Source organism: Coloeus monedula, assembly GCF_965178545.1.
Source record: "Coloeus monedula genome assembly, chromosome: 35".
NCBI classification, from domain to species: Eukaryota; Metazoa; Chordata; class Aves; order Passeriformes; family Corvidae; genus Coloeus; species Coloeus monedula.
Genome location: NC_138815.1, coordinates 2,610,576 through 2,630,250, shown reverse-complemented (window position 1 = coordinate 2,630,250; position 19,675 = coordinate 2,610,576). Strand labels below are relative to the sequence as shown.

At 58.3% G+C, this 19,675-nt stretch overlaps 1 protein-coding gene across 1 annotated transcript; it reads left to right on the top strand.

Annotated features, from left to right (window-relative positions):
• Positions 1-14,776: 14,776 nt before the first annotated feature.
• On the top strand, positions 14,777-19,214 carry LOC309584006 (kallikrein-6-like; the record flags this gene model as incomplete). The annotated part of the gene is made up of 6 exons (XM_082299897.1): positions 14,777-15,021; positions 16,377-16,471; positions 16,612-16,665; positions 16,781-17,068; positions 18,039-18,178; positions 19,053-19,214. 6 exons carry the CDS (start codon positions 14,777-14,779, stop codon positions 19,212-19,214), a joined length of 984 nt encoding a protein of 327 aa, XP_082156023.1.
• Between the last annotated feature and the right edge of the window lie 461 nt (positions 19,215-19,675).

Below are 19,675 nucleotides of genomic sequence, written 5' to 3'. Positions count from 1 at the left end.
ATCCTTTCCTTCATCTTCATCTTCATCTTCATCTTCATCATCTTCATCTCCACCCTCATCCCTTTCCGTCCCATCCATTCCTTCATCCTCATCTTCATCCATCCCCACTCATCTGTTCCTTCACCTTCATCCTCATCCTCATCCTCATCCCTTTCCACCCATCCTTTCCTTCATCCTCATCTTCATCTTCATCATCTTCATCTCCACCCTCATCCCTTTCCATCCCATCCATTCCTTCATCCTCATCCTCATCCCATCCCCGCCCATCCTTTCCTTCATCTTCATCTTCATCATCTTCATCTCCATCCTCATCCTCGTCCCTTCCCATCCATTCCTTCATCCTCATCCTCATCCTCATCTTCATCTTCTTCACCTTCATCCTTGCCCATCCTCATTTCTCTGTTCCTTCATCTCCATCCTCATCCTCGTCCATCCGTTCCTTCACCTCCATCTTCACCTCCATCTTCACCTTCACCTTCATCTTCATCTTCACCTCCGTCTTCATCTTCATCTTCACCTTCATCTTCATCTTCATCTTCATCTTCACCTCCGTCTTCATCTTCATCTTCACCTTCATCTTCATCTTCATCTCCATCCTCATCTTCATCCATCCGTTCCTTCACCTCCACCTTCATCTTCATCTTCATCTTCACCTCCATCTTCATCTTCATCTTCACCTTCATCTCCATCTTCATCTTCACCTCCGTCTTCATCTTCATCCTTGTCCATCCTCATTTCTCTGTTCCTTCCTTCATCTCCATCCTCATCTTCATCCATCCGTTCCTTCACCTTCACCTTCACCTTCACCTTCATCTTCATCTTCATCTTCATCTTCATCTTCACCTTCATCTCCATCCCCACCTCCATCCCCAGCCCTCCCCGTCCCTCCCTCCCTTTATTCCCCCCCTCATTCCCTCCATTCCCATTTTTCCCCTTTCCCCTCCATTTTTCCCCAATTTTCCCATTTTCCCCTCTTTTTGCCCCAGTTTTCCCCCTCCATCCCCTCCCGTTGTTTCCCCCAACTTTTCCTTTTTCCTCTCCATTTCCCCGTGCAATTTTCCCATTTTCCCACCAATTTTCCCATTTTCCCGCCAATTTTCCCATTTTCCCGCCAATTTCCCCATTTTCCCGCCAATTTCCCCATTTTTCTGCTCCGTTTCCCCTCCATTTTCCCATTTCCCCCAAATTCCCACAATTTGTCCCCTTTTTCCCTCCAATTTCCCCCCAATTTTTCCCATTTCCCCCCCACTTTCCCCCCATTCCCCCCCAAATTCCCCCATTTTCCCCATTTGCCCCAAATTTCCCCCATTTCCCCCCAATTTTCCCATTTTCCCCCCAATTCCCCCAATTTCCCCCCAATTTTCCCTTCCCCCCCAAATTTTCTCTTTTTGCCCCACTTTCCCCCGTTTTCCCCCCAAATTCCCGATTTTTCCATTTCCCCCAATTTTCCCCCAATTTTTCCCATTTCTCCCCAAATTTCACGTTCCCCCCCCAAAATTCCCCCGATTTTCCCATTTTCCCCCCAAATTACCCCAATTTCACCCCCATTTTTCCCATTTTCCCCCCAAATTACCCCAATTTTCCCCCCCATTTTCCCATTTTCCCCCAAATTACCCCAATTTTCCCCCAATTTTCCCATTTCCCCCCACATTCCCCCAAATTTCCCCCAATTTTCCCATTTTCCCCCAAATTACCCCATTTTTTCCCCCAATTTTTCCCATTTTCCCCCATTTCCCCCATTTTTCCCATTCTCCCCCTTATGTCCCCCAATTTCCCCCCAATTCCCCCCCAAATTTTCCCATTTTCCCCCAATTTTCCCATTTTCCCCAATTTTCCCATTTCCCCCCCAATTTCCCCAATTTCACCCCCATTTTTCCCATTTTCCCCCCGAATTACCCCAATTTTCCCCCAATTTTCCCATTTTCCCCCAAATTACCCCAATTTTTCCCCCAATTTTTCCCATCTTTCCCATTTCCCCCCATTTTTCCCATTCTCCCCCCGTTTTCCCCCCATTTCCCCCCAATTTCCCCCCATTTCCCCCCAAATTTTCCCATTTCCCCCCAGTTTCCCCATTTTCCCCCCAAATTACCCCTATTTCCCCCCCCCATTTTTACCGTTTTCCCCCCAAATTACCCCAACTTTTTCCCCCAATTTTCCCTTCCCCCCCCAATTTTTCCCATTTCCCCCCAATTTTCCCATTTCCCCCCAAATTACCCCAATTTTTCCCATTTCCCCCCAGTTTTCCCATTCCCCCCCCAATTTCCCCCCCGTTTTTCCCATTCCCCGCTCCGTTTTTCCCCAATTTTCCCATTTCCCCCCCAAATTACCCCAATTTTTCCCCCAATTTTTCCCATCTTTCCCATTCCCCCCCATTTTTCCCATTCTCCCCCCGTTTTCCCCCCATTTCCCCCAATTTCCCCCCATTTCCCCCCAAATTTTCCCATTTCCCCCCAGTTTCCCCATTTCCCCCCATTTTTCCCATTTCCCCCCAATTTCCCCAATTTCACCCCCATTTTCCCCATTTTCCCCCCAAATTACCCCTATTCCCCCCCCCATTTTTACCGTTTTCCCCCCAAATTACCCCAACTTTTTCCCCCAATTTTCCCTTCCCCCCCCAATTTTTCCCATTTCCCCCCAATTTTCCCATTTCCCCCCAAATTACCCCAATTTTTCCCATTTCCCCCCAGTTTTCCCATTCCCCCCCCAATTTCCCCCCCGTTTTTCCCATTCCCCGCTCCGTTTTTCCCCAATTTTCCCATTTCCCCCCCAAATTACCCCCATTTTTCCCCCAATTTTTCCCATCTTTCCCATTTCCCCCCATTTTTCCCATTCTTCCCCCGTTTTCCCCCCATTTCCCCCCAGTTTCCCCATTTTCCCCCCAAATTTTCCCATTTCCCCCCAATTTCCCCCCATTTCCCCCCAAATTTTCCCATTTCCCCCCAAATTTTCCCATTTCCCCCCAATTTCCCCAATTTCACCCCCATTTTCCCCATTTTCCCCCCAAATTACCTCTATTCCCCCCCCCACTTTTACCGTTTTCCCCCCAAATTACCCCAACTTTTTCCCCCAATTTTCCCTTCCCCCCCCAATTTTTCCCATTTCCCCCCAATTTTCCCATTTCCCCCCAAATTACCCCAATTTTTCCCATTTCCCCCCAGTTTTCCCATTCCACCCCCAATTTCCCCCCTATTTTTCCCATTCCCCGCTCCGTTTTTCCCCAATTTTCCCATTTTCCCCCCAAATTACCCCAATTTCCCCCCCAATTTTTCCCATTTTCCCCCATTCCCCCCCAGTTTTCCCATTCCCCCCCCGTTTTCCCCCATTTTCCCCCGCCCCCCCCCCCGGGTCCCTCCGCTCCCTGCTCGGGATAATTGGGAGCTTTGTTCTGGGAACAATGGCGGGGGGGGGCACCCAAAAATCGGGGGGGGCACCCAAAATTTGGGGGGGGGAGGCACCCAAAAATAGGGGAGGGGGCACTCAGGGATCCCAAAATGGGGGGGCACCCAAAATTTGGGGGGGAACCTGAAATTTGGGGGGGGGGGGAGGCACCCAGAGATCCCGAAATGGGGAGGGGGGGGGCACCCAAAATTTGGGGGGCAGCCAAGGATCCCAAAAATTGGGGGAGCACCCTTGGGAAATGGGGGGGCACCCAAAAATTGGGGGGGGCACCCAGGGATTCCGAAATGGGGGGGAGCACCCAAAATTTGGGGGGCAGCCAAGGACCCCAAAAATTGGGGGGGCACCCATGGGAAATGAGGGGGCACCCAAAATTTGGGGGGGGCACCCAAAATTTGGGGGGCAGCCAAGGATCCCAAAAATTGGGGGGGCACCCATGGGAAATGGGGGGGCACCCAAAAATTGGGGGGGGCACCCAGGGATTCCGAAATGGGGGGGAGCACCCAAAATTTGGGGGGCAGCCAAGGACCCCAAAAATTGGGGGAGCACCCATGGGAAATGGGGGGGCACCCAAAAATTGGGGGGGCACCCAGGGATTCCAAAATGGGGGGGGCACCCAAAAATTGGGGGGGAACCTGAAATTTGGGGGGGGGGGGAGGCACCCAGAGATCCCGAAATGGGGGGGAGGGGGGGGGCACCCAAAATTTGGGGGGCAGCCAAGGATCCCAAAAATTGGGGGAGCACCCATGGGAAATGGGGGGGCACCCAAAAATTGGGGGGGCACCCAGGGATTCCGAAATGGGGGGGGCACCCAAAATTTGGGGGAGGCACCCAGAGATCCCGAAATGGGGAGGGGGGGGGCACCCAAAATTTGGGGGGCAACCAAGGACCCCAAAAATTGGGGGAGCACCCATGGGAAATGGGGGGGCACCCAAAAATTGGGGGGGGCACCCAGGGATTCCGAAATCGGGGGGGGGCACCCAAAATTTGGGGGGCAGCCAAGGATCCCAAAAATTGGGGGAGCACCCATGGGAAATGGGGGGGCACCCAAAAATTGGGGGGGCACCCAAAATTTGGGGGGCAGCCAAGGATCCCAAAAATTGGGGGGGCACCCATGGGAAATGGGGGGGCACCCAAAAATTGGGGGGGCACCCAGGGATTCCGAAATGGGGGGGCACCCAAAATTTGGGGGGCAGCCAAGGACCCCAAAAATTGGGGGAGCACCCATGGGAAATGGGGGGGCACCCAAAAATTGGGGGGGCACCCATGAGACTGGGGAGGGCACCCAAAAATCGAGGGGTGCACCTGAAAATTTGGGGGGGGGGGGTGCACCCAGGGATCCCGAAATGGGAGGGGGCCACCCAAAATTTGCGGGAGGCACCCAAAAATCGGGGGAGGCACCCAAGGACCCCAAAAGAGGAGGGGGACACCCAAAAATTGGGGGGCACCCATGGGACCGGGGTGGGGCACCCAAAATTTGGGGGACACCCGAAAATGGGGGGGGGGGGAGGGCACCCAAGGACCCTAAAATTTTGGGGGGCACAAAAATTTTGGGGGGCACCAATGAGACCCGGGGGGCACCCAAAAATTGGGGGGGAGCACCCAGGGACCCCATTCCCCCCCCTTCCCAAAATTCCCGGGAATTCCCAACCCCCCCCCCCCCTCTGGAATTTGGGCCCCCCCCGTGTCCGGTTCCGGGTCCGGTTCCCCCCCCCCGGTAATTGCTGAGCAAAGAACGGGCGGGGCTGGGGCACCGCGGCCCGAGAGCCTCAGCCGGGCCCCCCCGCAAAAATTTGGGAACCCCCCCGAAAATTTGGGAAACCCCACAAAAATCTCTGGCATCCCCCAAAATCCCTGGAATTTCCCCCAAAAATCCGCGCCCCTCCTCATTTCACACACGGGCTAGACCTGATGTCACAAACACCGTGGACACCCTAAAAATCACCTCAGGCCCCTAAAAATCCTCTCCGCACACCTGGAACCCCCAAAAAAATTTGGGACCCTCCCAGAAAATTTGGGAAACCCCAAGAATTCCTGGGATCCCCCAAAATCCCTGGAATTTCCCCCAAAAATCCGCGCCCCTCCTCATTGCACACACGGGGTAGACCTGATGTCACAAACACCTCGCACCTCCCCCAAAATCACCCGAGACCCCCTCAAAAATCCGCTCCGCACACCTGGGACCCCCCAAAAAATTTGGGACCCTCCCCGAAAATTTGGGACCCTCCCAGAAAATTTGGCAAACCCCACAAAAATCCCTGGCATCGCCCAAAATCCCTGGAATTTCCCCCAAAAATCCGCGCCCCTCCTCATTGCACACACGGGCTAGACCTGATGTCACAAACACCTCGCACCCCCCCCAAAATCACCCGAGAAGCCCCCAAAAATCCGCTCCGCACACCTGGGACCCCCCAAAAAATTTGGGACCCTCCCAGAAAATTTGGGACCCCCACAAAAATCCCTGGCATCGCCCAAAATCCCTGGAATTTCCCCCAAAAATCCGCGCCCCCCCTCATTTCACACACGGGCTAGACCTGATGTCACAAACACCTCGCACCCCCCCCAAAATCACCCGAGACCCCCCAGAAATCCGCTCCGCACACCTGGGACCCCCCAAAAAATTTGGGACCCTCCCCGAAAATTTGGGACCCTCCCAGAAAATTTGGGAAACCTCACAAAAATCCCTGGCATCCCCCAAAATCCCTGGAATTTCCCCCAAAATCCGCGCCCCTCCTCATTGCACACACGGGCTAGACCTGATGTCACAAACACCTCGCACCCCCCCCAAAATCACCCGAGACCCCCCAAAAATCCGCTCCGCACACCTGGAACCCCCCAAAAAATTTGGGACCCTCCCCGAAAATTTGGGAAACCCCAAGAATTCCTGGCATCCCCCAAAATCCCTGGAATTTCCCCCAAAATCCGCGCCCCTCCTCATTTCACACACGGGCTAGACCTGATGTCACAAACACCTCGCACCTCCCCCAAAATCACCCGAGAAGCCCCCAAAAATCCGCTCCGCACACCCGGGACCCCCCAAAAAATTTGGGACCCTCCCAGAAAATTTGGGAATCCCCCTCGAAAATTTGGGACCCCCACAAAAATCCCTGGCATCCCCCAAAATCCCTGGAATTTCCCCCAAAATCCGCGCCCCCCCTCATTTCACACACGGGGTAGACCTGATGTCCCAAACATCTGGGGCACAGCCAAAACTGTGCTGGGAGTACTGGGAGGGACTGGGATGAACTGGGAGGGACCGGGATGGGACTGGGAGGGATTGGGAGGGACTGGGAGGGACTGGGAGGGGATTGGGGGGCACTGGGAGGGACTGGGGGGCACTGGGAGGATTGGGGGGGACTGGGAGGGGTGTGGGGGACTGAACTGGGCTGAACTGGGATGGACTGGAAAAGCCGCTTAAGAGCACTGGTCTGAACTGGGCTAAACTGGGCTGAACTGGGACGCCCTGTGGGGGGCCTCAGGAGTGCACAGGGCTGAACTGGGAGGAACTGGGAGGAACTGGAAAAGGCACTTAGGAGCACTGGGCTGAACTGGGCTGAACTGGGCGGGACAGGAAAAGGCTCTTAGGGGCCCTGGGCTGAACTGGGAGTTACTGGGCTGAACTGGGCTGAACTGGGCGGGACAGGAAAAGGCACTTAGGGGCCCTGGGCTGAGCTGGGCTGAACTGGGAGTTACTGGGAGGCACTGGGCTGAACTGGGCTGAACTGGGTGGGACAGGAAAAGCCACTTAGGGGCCCTGGGCTGAACTGGGAGTCACTGGGCTGAACTGGGAGGCCCTGTGGGGGGCCCCAGGAGTGTGCAGGGCTGAACTGGGCTGAACTGGGCTGAACTGGGAGGCACTGGGAGGCACTGGGAGGCACTGGGAGGCACTGGGAGTGGCGCCGGCCGGACCGGCCGGGGCAGCTCCGCGGGGATTTAAAGGCAGCGGCTCCTTCCTCGCCCTCCTCCTCCTCCCATGGAGCGCCTGCTGCCCCTGCTGCTGCTGGCCACTGGTTTGTACTGGTTTGGACTGGGGGGCACTGGGAGGGCACTGGGAGGGCGCTGCCCCTGCTGCTGTTGGCCACTGGTTTGGACTGGTTTGGACGGGGGGGCACTGGGGGGCACTGGGAGGGCGCTGCCGCTGCTGCTGCTGGCCACTGGTTTGTACTGGTTTGGACTGGTTTGGACTGGGGGGCACTGGGAGGGCGCTGCCGCTGCTGCTGTTGGCCACTGGTTTGTACTGGTTTGGACTGGTTTGGACTGGGGGGCACTGGGGGGCACTGGGAGGGCGCTGCCCCTGCTGCTGCTGGCCACTGGTTTGGACTGGTTTGGACTGGTTTGGACTGGGGGGCACTGGGAGGGCGCTGCCCCTGCTGCTGCTGGCCACTGGTTTGGACTGGTTTGGACTGGGGGGCACTGGGAGGGCACTGGGAGAGCGCTGCCGCTGCTGCTGTTGGCCACTGGTTTGGACTGGTTTGGACTGGTTTGGACTGGGGGGCACTGGGGGGGCACTGGGAGAGCGCTGCCGCTGCTGCTGTTGGCCACTGGTTTGTACTGGTTTGTACTGGTTTGGACTGGGGGGCACTGGGAGGGCGCTGCCACTGCTGCTGTTGGCCACTGGTTTGTACTGGTTTGTACTGGTTTGGACTGGGGGGCACTGGGAGGGCACTGGGAGGGCGCTGCCGCTGCTGCTGCTGGCCACTGGTTTGTACTGGTTTGGACTGGTTTGGACTGGGGGGCACTGGGAGGGCACTGGGAGGGCGCTGCCGCTGCTGCTGCTGGCCACTGGTTTGTACTGGTTTGGACTGGTTTGGACTGGGGGGCACTGGGAGGGCGCTGCCGCTGCTGCTGTTGGCCACTGGTTTGTACTGGTTTGTACTGGTTTGGACTGGGGGGCACTGGGAGGGCACTGGGAGGGCGCTGCCGCTGCTGCTGTTGGCCACTGGTTTGTACTGGTTTGTACTGGTTTGGACTGGGGGGCACTGGGAGGGCACTGGGAGGGCGCTGCCGCTGCTGCTGCTGGCCACTGGTTTGTACTGGTTTGGACTGGTTTGGACTGGGGGGCACTGGGAGGGCACTGGGAGGGCGCTGCCGCTGCTGCTGTTGGCCACTGGTTTGTACTGGTTTGTACTGGTTTGGACTGGGGGGGCACTGGGGGGCACTGGGAGGGCGCTGCCACTGCTGCTGTTGGCCACTGGTTTGGACTGGTTTGGACTGGGGGGGCACTGGGGGGCACTGGGGGGCACTGGGAGGGCGCTGCCGCTGCTGCTGTTGGCCACTGGTTTGTACTGGTTTGGACTGGTTTGGACTGGGGGGCACTGGGAGGGCTCTGGGAGGGCGCTGCCGCTGCTGCTGCTGGCCACTGGTTTGGACTGGTTTGGACTGGTTTGGACTGGGGGGGCACTGGGGGGCACTGGGAGGGCGCTGCCCCTGCTGCTGCTGGCCACTGGTTTGGACTGGTTTGGACTGGTTTGGACTGGGGGGCACTGGGGGGGCACTGGGGGGCACTGGGAGGGTGCTGCCACTGCTGCTGTTGGCCACTGGTTTGGACTGGTTTGGACTGGGGGGGCACTGGGGGGCACTGGGAGGGCGCTGCCCCTGCTGCTGCTGGCCACTGGTTTGTACTGGTTTGGACTGGTTTGGACTGGGGGGCACTGGGATGCACTGGGAGGGCGCTGCCCCTGCTGCTGCTGGCCACTGGTTTGGACTGGGGGGCACTGGGAGGGCACTGGGAGGGCGCTGCCGCTGCTGCTGTTGGCCACTGGTTTGTACTGGTTTGGACTGGGGGGCACTGGGGGGCACTGGGATGGTGCTGCCGCTGTTGCTGCTGGCCACTGGTTTGGACTGGTTTGTACTGGTTTGGACTGGGGGGCACTGGGAATGAACTGGGATGAACTGGGGGACACTGGGAGAGAACTGGGATGAACTGGGAGGCACTGAGAGGTCATTGGAGGGCACTGGGAGACACTGGGAGTGAACCGGGGTTAACTGGGAGGAACTGGGAGGCGACTGGGCCATACTGGGACAGAGCTGGAGGTGAACTGGGGACACTGGGAGGGACTGGGAGGAACTGGAGTGAGTAGGAGGCAATCGACGGGGTGGAACTGGTTTGTACTGGGAGGGTGAACTGGGGGCACTGGGAGGGGAACTGGGGGCACTGGGAGGGACTGGGATGAACTGGTAGGGACTGGGAGGAAACTGGGAGCAACTGAGTGGAAACTGGGGACACTGGGAGGGACTGGGAGGCACTGGGAGGGGAACTGGGAGCAACTGGGAGGAAACTGGGATGAACTGGGAGCAACTGGGAGGGAGTGGGTGGGAAGTGAGAGGTCACTGGGAGGTCACTGGGAGGTCACTGGTCCAAACTGGTGTGAACTGGGATTCACTGGGATTCGCTTTGGAAACACTGGTGTGAACTGGTGTGAACTGGGATGAACTGGGATGCACTGGGGAGGCTTTGTGAGGTCACTGGGAGGTCACTGGTCCAAACTGGTGTGAACTGGTCCAAACTGGTTTGAACTGGTGTGAACTGGGGAGGCCACTGGGAAATCGCTGAGGCTGCACTGGTGTGAACTGGTGCAAACTGGTCTGTACTGGTCCAAACTGGTTTATACTGGTGCGCAGCAGCTGCAGGCAGTGCCAAGAACTGGGGAGGCACTTTGGGGGCACTGGGATGAACTGGTTTGAACTGGTGTGAACTGGGACGAACTGGGGAGGCACTGGTCTGAACTGGTGTGATCTGGGATGAACTGGGATTCAGTGTGGGTTCCCTTTGAGGGCACTGGGATGAACTGGTTTGAACTGGTATGAACTGGTTTGAACTGGGATGAACTGGGATTCAATGTGGTTGCACTTTGAGGGCACTGGGATGAACTGGTGTGAACTGGTTTGAACTGGGGATGAACTGGGATGAACTGGTGTGAACTGGGATGAACTGGGATTCAGTGTGGGTACACTTTGAGGGCACTGGGATGAACTGGTTTGAACTGGTGTGAACTGGTTTGAACTGGGATGAACTGGGATTCAATGTGGTTGCACTTTGAGGGCACTGGATGAACTGGGATGAACTGGTTTGAACTGGGGATGAACTGGGGAGGCTCTCTGGGGGTCACCGGTCTCTACTGGTCCAAACTGGTTTATACTGGTGCGCAGCGGCCGCAGGCGATGATGGAAACTGGGGAGGCTCTTTGGGCGCACCGGTGTGAACTGGGATGAACTGGTTTGAACTGGGGATGAACAGGTCTGAACTGGGATTCAATGTGGGTTCAGATTGAGGGCACTGGGATGAACTGGGATGGACTGGGATGGACTGGGGAGGCCACTGGGAAGTCACTGGGAGGTCACTGGTGCAAACTGGTGCAAACTGGTCCATACTGGTGCCAACTGGTTTGTACTGGTGTGCAGCGGCCACGGGTGATGACGGGAACTGGGGAGGCACTTTGGGGGCACTGGTTTGAACTGGGATGAACTGGTTTGAACTGGGATGAACAGGGATTCAGTGTGGTTGCACTTTGAGGGCACTGGTTTGAACTGGTTTGAACTGGTTTCAACTGGAGATGAACTGGTTTGAACTGGTCTGAACTGGGATGAACTGGGATTTAATGTGGGTTCAGTTTGAGGGCACTGGTGTGAACTGGTTTGAACTGGTTTGAACTGGGATGAAGTGGGATTCAATGTAGGTTCCCTTTGAGGGCACTGGGATGAACTGGTTTGAACTGGGGAGGCTCTCTGAGGCTCACCGGTCCGTACTGGTGCCAACTGGTTTATACTGGTGTGCAGCGGCCGCGGGTGATGACGAGAACTGGGGAGGCACTTTGGGTGCACTGGGATGAACTGGGATGAACTGGGATGAACTGGGATGAACTGGGGAGGCTCTCTGAGGCTCACTGGTCCGTACTGGTCCCAACTGGTTTATACTGGTGCGCAGCAGCCACGGGTGATGACGAGAACTGGGGAGGCACTTTGGGTGCACTGGGATGAACTGGTGTGAACTGGTTTGAACTGGTGTGAACTGGGATGAACTGGGATTCAGTGTGGGTTCACTTTGAGGGCACTGGGATGAACTGGTTTGAACTGGGATGAGAACTGGGGAGGCACTGGTCTGAACTGGCGTGAACTGGGACAAACTGGGGAGGCACTGGGCTGAACTGGTGTGAACTGGTTTGAACTGGGATTCAATGTGGGTTCCCTTTGAGGGCAGTGGGATGAACTGGGATGAACTGGGGAGACCACTGGGAAGTCACTGGGAGGTCACTGGTGCAAACTGGTCCGTACTGGTGCCAACTGGTTTATACTGGTGCGCAGCGGCTGCGGGCGATGGCGAGAACTGGAGAGGCACTTTGGGGGCACTGGTGTGAACTGGGATGAACTGGTTTGAACTGGTGTGAACTGGGATGGGCTGGGATTCAGTGTGGGTTCACTTTGAGGGCACTGGGATGAACTGGGTTTGAACTGGTTTGAACTGGTTTGAACTGGGGATGAACTGGTCTGAACTGGTGTGAACTGGTTTGAACTGGGATTCAATGTGGGTTCCCTTTGAGGGCACTGGGATGAACTGGGGAGACCACTGGGAAGTCACTGGGAGGTCACTGGTGCAAGCTGGTCCGTACTGGTGCCAACTGGTTTATACTGGTGCGCAGCGGCTGCGGGCGATGGCGAGAACTGGAGAGGCACTTTGGGGGCACTGGTGTGAACTGGGATGAACTGGGATTCAGTGTGGGTTCCCTTTGAGGGCACTGGGATGAACTGGTTTGAACTGGGGATGAACTGGGATGAACTGGTGTGAATGGGATGAACTGGGATTCAGTGTGGGTTCACTTTGAGGGCACTGGGATGACCTGGTTTGAACTGGTTTGAACTGGGGATGAACAGGTCTGAACTGGGATGAACTGGGATTTAATGTGGGTTCAGTTTGAGGGCACTGGTGTGAACTGGTTTGAATTGGTTTGAACTGGGATGAAGTGGGATTCAATGTAGGTTCCCTTTGAGGGCACTGGGATGAACTGGGATGAACTGGTTTGAACTGGGGAGGCTCTCTGAGGCTCACCGGTCCGTACTGGTGCCAACTGGTGTATACTGGTGCGCAGCGGCCGCGGGTGATGACGAGAACTGGGGAGGCACTTTGGGTGCACTGGGATGAACTGGGATGAACTGGGATGAACTGGGGAGGCACTGGGCTGAACTGGTGTGAACTGGGATGAACTGGTGTGAATGGGATGAGCTGGGATTCAGTGTGGGTTCACTTTGAGGGCACTGGGATGAACTGGTTTGAACTGGTTTGAACTGGGGATGAACAGGTCTGAACTGGGATGAACTGGGATTTAATGTGGGTTCACTTTGAGGGCACTGGTGTGAACTGGTTTGAACTGGTTTGAACTGGGATGAAGTGGGATTCAATGTAGGTTCCCTTTGAGGGCACTGGGATGAACTGGGATGAACTGGTTTGAACTGGGGAGGCTCTCTGAGGCTCACCGGTCCGTACTGGTCCCAACTGGTTTATACTGGTGCGCAGCGGCCGCGGGTGATGACGAGAACTGGGGAGGCACTTTGGGGGCACTGGTGTGAACTGGGATGAACTGGGATGAACTGGGATGAACTGGTTTGAACTGGGGAGGCTCTCTGAGGCTCACCGGTCCGTACTGGTGCCAACTGGTTTATACTGGTGCGCAGCGGCCGCGGGTGATGACGAGAACTGGGGAGGCACTTTGGGGGCACTGGGATGAACTGGTGTGAACTGGGATGAACTGGGGAGGCACTGGGCTGAACTGGTGTGAACTGGGATGAACTGGTGTGAATGGGATGAGCTGGGATTCAGTGTGGGTTCACTTTGAGGGCACTGGGATGAACTGGTTTGAACTGGTTTGAACTGGGGATGAACAGGTCTGAACTGGGATGAACTGGGATTTAATGTGGGTTCACTTTGAGGGCACTGGTGTGAACTGGTTTGAACTGGTTTGAATTGGGATGAAGTGGGATTCAATGTAGGTTCCCTTTGAGGGCACTGGGATGAACTGGGATGAACTGGTTTGAACTGGGGAGGCTCTCTGAGGCTCACCGGTCCGTACTGGTGCCAACTGGTTTATACTGGTGCGCAGCGGCCGCGGGTGATGACGAGAACTGGGGAGGCACTTTGGGGGCACTGGTGTGAACTGGGATGAAGTGGGATTCAATGTGGGTTCACTTTGAGGGCACTGGTGTGAACTGGTTTGAACTGGTTTGAACTGGGATGAAGTGGGATTCAATGTAGGTTCCCTTTGAGGGCACTGGGATGAACTGGGATGAACTGGTTTGAACCGGGGAGGCTCTCTGAGGCTCACCGGTCCGTACTGGTGCCAACTGGTTTATACTGGTGCGCAGCGGCCGCGGGTGATGACGAGAACTGGGGAGGCACTTTGGGGGCACTGGGATGAACTGGGATGAACTGGGATGAACTGGGGATGAACTGGGATGAACTGGGGAGGCTCTCTGAGGCTCACCGGTCCGTACTGGTGCCAACTGGTTTATACTGGTGCGCAGCGGCCGCGGGTGATGACGAGAACTGGGGAGGCACTTTGGGTGCACTGGGATGAACTGGTGTGAACTGGTTTGAACTGGGATGAACTGGTTTGAACTGGGGAGGCTCTCTGAGGCTCACCGGTCCGTACTGGTGCCAACTGGTTTATACTGGTGCACAGCGGCTGCGGGCGATGGCGAGAACTGGAGAGGCACTTTGGGGGCACTGGTGTGAACTGGGATGAACTGGTTTGAACTGGTGTGAACTGGGATGGGCTGGGATTCAGTGTGGGTTCACTTTGAGGGCACTGGGATGAACTGGTTTGAACTGGTTTGAACTGGGGATGAACAGGTCTGAACTGGGATGAACTGGGATTTAATGTGGGTTCACTTTGAGGGCACTGGTGTGAACTGGTTTGAACTGGGATGAAGTGGGATGAAGTGGGATTCAATGTAGGTTCCCTTTGAGGGCACTGGGATGAACTGGGATGAACTGGTTTGAACTGGGGAGGCTCTCTGAGGCTCACCGGTCCGTACTGGTGCCAACTGGTTTATACTGGTGCGCAGCGGCCGCGGGTGATGACGAGAACTGGGGAGGCACTTTGGGGGCACTGGGATGAACTGGGATGAACTGGGATGAACTGGTGTGAATGGGATGAGCTGGGATTCAGTGTGGGTTCACTTTGAGGGCACTGGGATGAACTGGTTTGAACTGGTTTGAACTGGGGATGAACAGGTATGAACTGGGATGAACTGGGATGAACTGGGATTTAATGTGGGTTCACTTTGAGGGCACTGGTGTGAACTGGTTTGAACTGGGATGAAGTGGGATTCAATGTAGGTTCCCTTTGAGGGCACTGGGATGAACTGGGATGAACTGGGATGAACTGGGATGAACTGGTTTGAACTGGGGAGGCTCTCTGAGGCTCACCGGTCCGTACTGGTGCCAACTGGTTTATACTGGTGCGCAGCGGCCGCGGGTGATGACGAGAACCGCATCGTGGGCGGGGCCAGGTGCGAGCGGCGGCTCCACCCCTACCAGGTGCTGCTGCTGCAGCCAGGGGGCGCCATCCACTGCGGGGGCGTCCTGATCGGCCGCAACTGGGTGCTGACCGCTGCCCACTGCCGGACCGACAGGTGAGGGCACACCTGGGCACACCTGGGGCACACCTGGGAGGGATAGAGACACACCTGGGCACACCTGGGGTACACCTGGGAGGGATAGAACCACACCTGGGCACACCTGGGCACACCTGGGGCACACCTGGGAGGGATAGAACCACACCTGGGCACACCTGGGCACACCTGGGGCACACCTGGGAGGGATAGAGACACACCTGGGCACTCCTGGGCACACCTGGGGTACACCTGGGAGGGATAGAGACACACCTGGGCACACCTGGGCACACCTGGGGTACACCTGGGAGGGATAGAGACACACCTGGGCACACCTGGGCACACCTGGGGCACACCTGGGAGGGATAGAGACACACCTGGGCACACCTGGGATACACCTGGGAGGGATAGAACCACACCTGGGCACACCTGGGCACACCTGGGCAGCGCCATCCACTGCGGGGGTGTCCTGATCGGCCGCAGCTGGGTGCTGACCGCTGCCCACTGCCGGACTGACAGGTGAGGGCACACCTGGGTACACCTGGGCACACCTGGATACACCTGGGGGGAATAGAAATACAGCTGGGCACACCTGGGCACACCTAGGATACACCTGGGGGAATAGAAACACACCTGGGCACACCTGGGAGGGATGGAAACACACCTGGGCACACCTGGGAGGGATGGAAACACACCTGGGCACACCTGGGATACACCTGAGCACACCTGGGCACACGTGGGATACACCTGGGGGGGATTGAAACACACCTGGGTACACCTGGGCACACCTAGGATACACCTGGAGGGGGTAGAACCACAGCTGGGCACACCTGGGCACACCTGGGGGGAATAGAAACACATCTGGGCACACCTGGGAGGGATAGAAACACACCTGGGCACACCTGGGAGGGATAGAACCACACCTGGGCACACCTGGGCACACCTGGGATACACCTGGCCCACATCCACCCACTTGACAGTGCCCACCTGTGCCTCAGTTTCGCCACCAGGTGCCCTCCTGAGCCCTCCACTTTATAAAACCCCCTGTACCTGCCCCAGGTGAGCTCACCTGTGCCCACCTTTACCTGTCCGGCCCCCTGCGGGTCCTGCTGGGCAAGGCCGAGCCTCACCTGTCCCTCACCTGTCCCTCACCTGTCCCAGGTGCATTTACCTGCCCCAGGTGCCCTCACCTGCCCCAGGTGAGCTCACCTGTGCCCACCTTTACCTGTCCAGCCCCCCGCGGGTCCTGCTGGGCAAGGCCGAGCCTCACCTGTCCCTCACCTGTCCCTCACCTGTCCCTCACCTGTCCCTCACCTGCCCCAGGTGCCCTCACTTGCCCCAGGTGAGCTCACCTGTGCCCACCTTTACCTGTCCAGCCCCCTGCGGGTCCTGCTGGGCAAGGCCGAGCCTCACCTGTCCCTCACCTGTCCCAGGTGCATTTACCTGTCCCAGGTGCATTTACCTGCCCCAGGTGAGCTCACCTGTGCCCACCTTTACCTGTCCGGCCCCCTGCGGGTCCTGCTGGGCAAGGCCGAGCCTCACCTGTCCCTCACCTGTCCCTCACCTGTCCCAGGTGCATTTACCTGCCCCAGGTGCTCTCACTTGCCCCAGGTGAGTTCACCTGTGCCCACCTTTACCTGTCCAGCCCCCTGCGGGTCCTGCTGGGCAAGGCCGAGCCTCACCTGTCCCTCACCTGTCCCTCACCTGTCCCTCACCTGCCAAGGTGCATTTACCTGCCCCAGGTGCATTTACCTGCCCCAGGTGCTCTCACCTGCCCCAGGTGAGCTCACCTGTGCCCACCTTTACCTGTCCAGCCCCCTGCGGGTCCTGCTGGGCGAGCACAGCCTGAAGGAGCGCGAGGGGGCGGAGCAGTGCCTCACCTGGGCGCGCGCCTTCGTGCACCCGCGCTACCGGCCCGGCGGCCATGACAGTGACGTCATGCTGCTGCGCCTGAGCAGCCCCGCGCACCTGAGCGAGCGCGTGCAGCCCGCGCCGCTGCCCCGCAGGTGTCCCCAGGTAGGGGACAGGTGCGTGGTGTCCGGCTGGGGCAGCACCCGCAGCCCGCAAGGTGAGACCTGGGGGGTCGGAAATGGGGGACAGGTGAGGGGGGGGACAGGTGAGACCTTGGGGGGGGGGGGAACAGGTGAGGGGGGAGACGGAAGTGGGGGACAGGTGAGGGACAGGTGAGACCTGGGGGGCAGGTGAGGGGTGGGGACACCTGGAGGGGTCAGAGAAGGGGGACAGGTGAGGGAGGGACAGGTGAGACGTGGGGGGGGAGAGGTGAGGGGATGGGGGGGGGGGGGGACAGGGGATACCTGGGGAGGGACAAATGAGGACCACAGGAGGGGGCAGGTGATACCTGTCCCACCTGTGCCATCCATCCCACACCTGTCCCATCAATCCCACACCTGTCCCTCACCTGTCCCATCCATCCCACACCTGCCCCGTCCATCCCACACCTGTCCCACCTGTCCCATCCATCCCTACCTGTCCCATCAATCCCACACCTGTCCCACACCTGTCCCTCACCTGTCCCTTACCTGTCCCTCACCTGTCCCATCCATCCCACACCTGTCCCACACCTGTCCCTCACCTGTCCCTAACCTGTCCCATCCATCCCACACCTGCCCCGTCCATCCCACACCTGTCCCACCTGTCCCATCCATCCCTACCTGTCCCATCAATCCCACACCTGTCCCACACCTGTCCCTCACCTGTCCCATCCATCCCATCCATCCCACACCTGTCCCTCACCTGTCCCTCACCTGTCCCATCAATCCCACACCTGTCCCATCCATCCCTACCTGTCCCATCCATCCCACACCTGTCCCATCAACCTCACCTGTCCCTCACCTGTCCCTCACCTGTCCCACCTCTCCCATCAACCTCACCTGTCCCACCTGTCCCTCACCTGTCCCATCCATCCCTACCTGTCCCACACCTGTCCCTCACCTGTCTCACCTGTCCCATCCATCTCTACCATCCCCACCCATCCCATCTGTCCCACACCTGTCCCTGACCGCTCTCACCTGCGCCAGGTGCGTTCCCGGACGTGCTGCAGTGCGGGGAGGTGTTCACCTGGTCCAACGCCGACTGCGCTCACCTGTACCCCGGCGCCATCACTCCCAACATGCTTTGCGCCGGCGGCCGCGCCGGAGACAGCACCGACTCCTGCCAGGTGAGGCCAGGTGTGGGGGATGCGCACCTGAGGGGTCACCTGGGGGCGGGGGGGGGGACTCACCTGTATGGGGAGAATGGGAGTGGGACCCACCTGGAGGGAGGGAATGGGCTGGGATTCACCTGCATGGGGAGGGCTCACCTGTATGGGGGAGAGGGGTTGGACTCACCTGTATGGGGGAGGGAAGGGGCCGGGACTCACCTGTATGGGGGGGGGGGGAATGGGAGTGGGACACACCTGGGGAACACCTGGGGGGACTCACCTGTATGGGGGGGACTCACCTGTATGGGGCTGAATTGGAATGGAGAACACCTGGGGGGACTCACCTGTATGGGGGGGGCTCACCTGTATGGGGGAAAAGGGTGGGACACACCTGGAGGGGCTCACCTGTATGGGGGGGAATGGGCTTGGACTCACCTGTATGGGGCTGAATTGGAACAGAAAACACCTGGGGGGACTCACCTGTATGGGGAGGGAGGGGCTGGGACTCACCTGTATGGGGGAGAGGGGTTGGACTCACCTGTATGGGGGAGGGAAGGGGCTGGGACTCACCTGTATGGGGGGGGGGAATGGGAGTGGGACACACCTGGGGAACACCTGGGGGGACTCACCTGTATGGGGTGAATGGGAGTGGGGAACACCTGGGGGGACTCACCTGTATGGGGTGAATGGGAGTGGGGAACACCTGGGGGGACTCACCTGTATGGGGGGGGCTCACCTGTATGGGGGAAAAGGGTGGGACACACCTGGAGGGGCTCACCTGTATGGGGGGGAATGGGCTGGGACTCACCTGTATGGGGCTGAATTGGAACAGAAAACACCTGGGGGGACTCACCTGTCTCTCACCTGTCTCTCACCTGTCCCCGTCGCCCAGGGCGACTCCGGGGGCCCGCTGGTGTGCGGGGGTTACCTGCAGGGCGTGGTGTCCTGGGGGCTGCAGGTGTGCGGCCAGCGGGGCAAGCCGGGCGTCTACAGCCGCGTCTGCGCCTTCACCGCCTGGATCCGCCGCACCGTCCGCGCCCACGGCGGAGACTGAGCCCCGCGGGGCACCTGCGCGCACCTGGGGGGCTCCCTGACCTCACCTGTGACACCTGAGGGGCTCCCCGGCCTCACCTGTGACACCTGGGGGGTTCCTTGGCCTTACCTGAATACACCTGAAGGGCTCCTCCTAACACCTGGGGGTCACCTGATGCACCTGGGGGGCACCTGGGCACACCTGGGGGGGCTCCTTGACCTCACCTGTGACACCTGGGGGGCTCCTTGTGACACCTGAGGGGCTCCTTGGCCTTACCTGAATACACCTGAGGGGCTCCCCGACCTCACCTGTGACACCTGAGGGGGCTCCCTGACCTCACCTGTGACACCTGGGGGGCTCCTTGTGACACCTGGGGGGTTCCTTGGCCTCACCTGTGACACCTGAGGGTTCCTTGTGACACCTGAGGGGGTCCCCGACCCCACCTGTGACACCTGAGGGGCTCCTTGGCCTTACCTGAATAC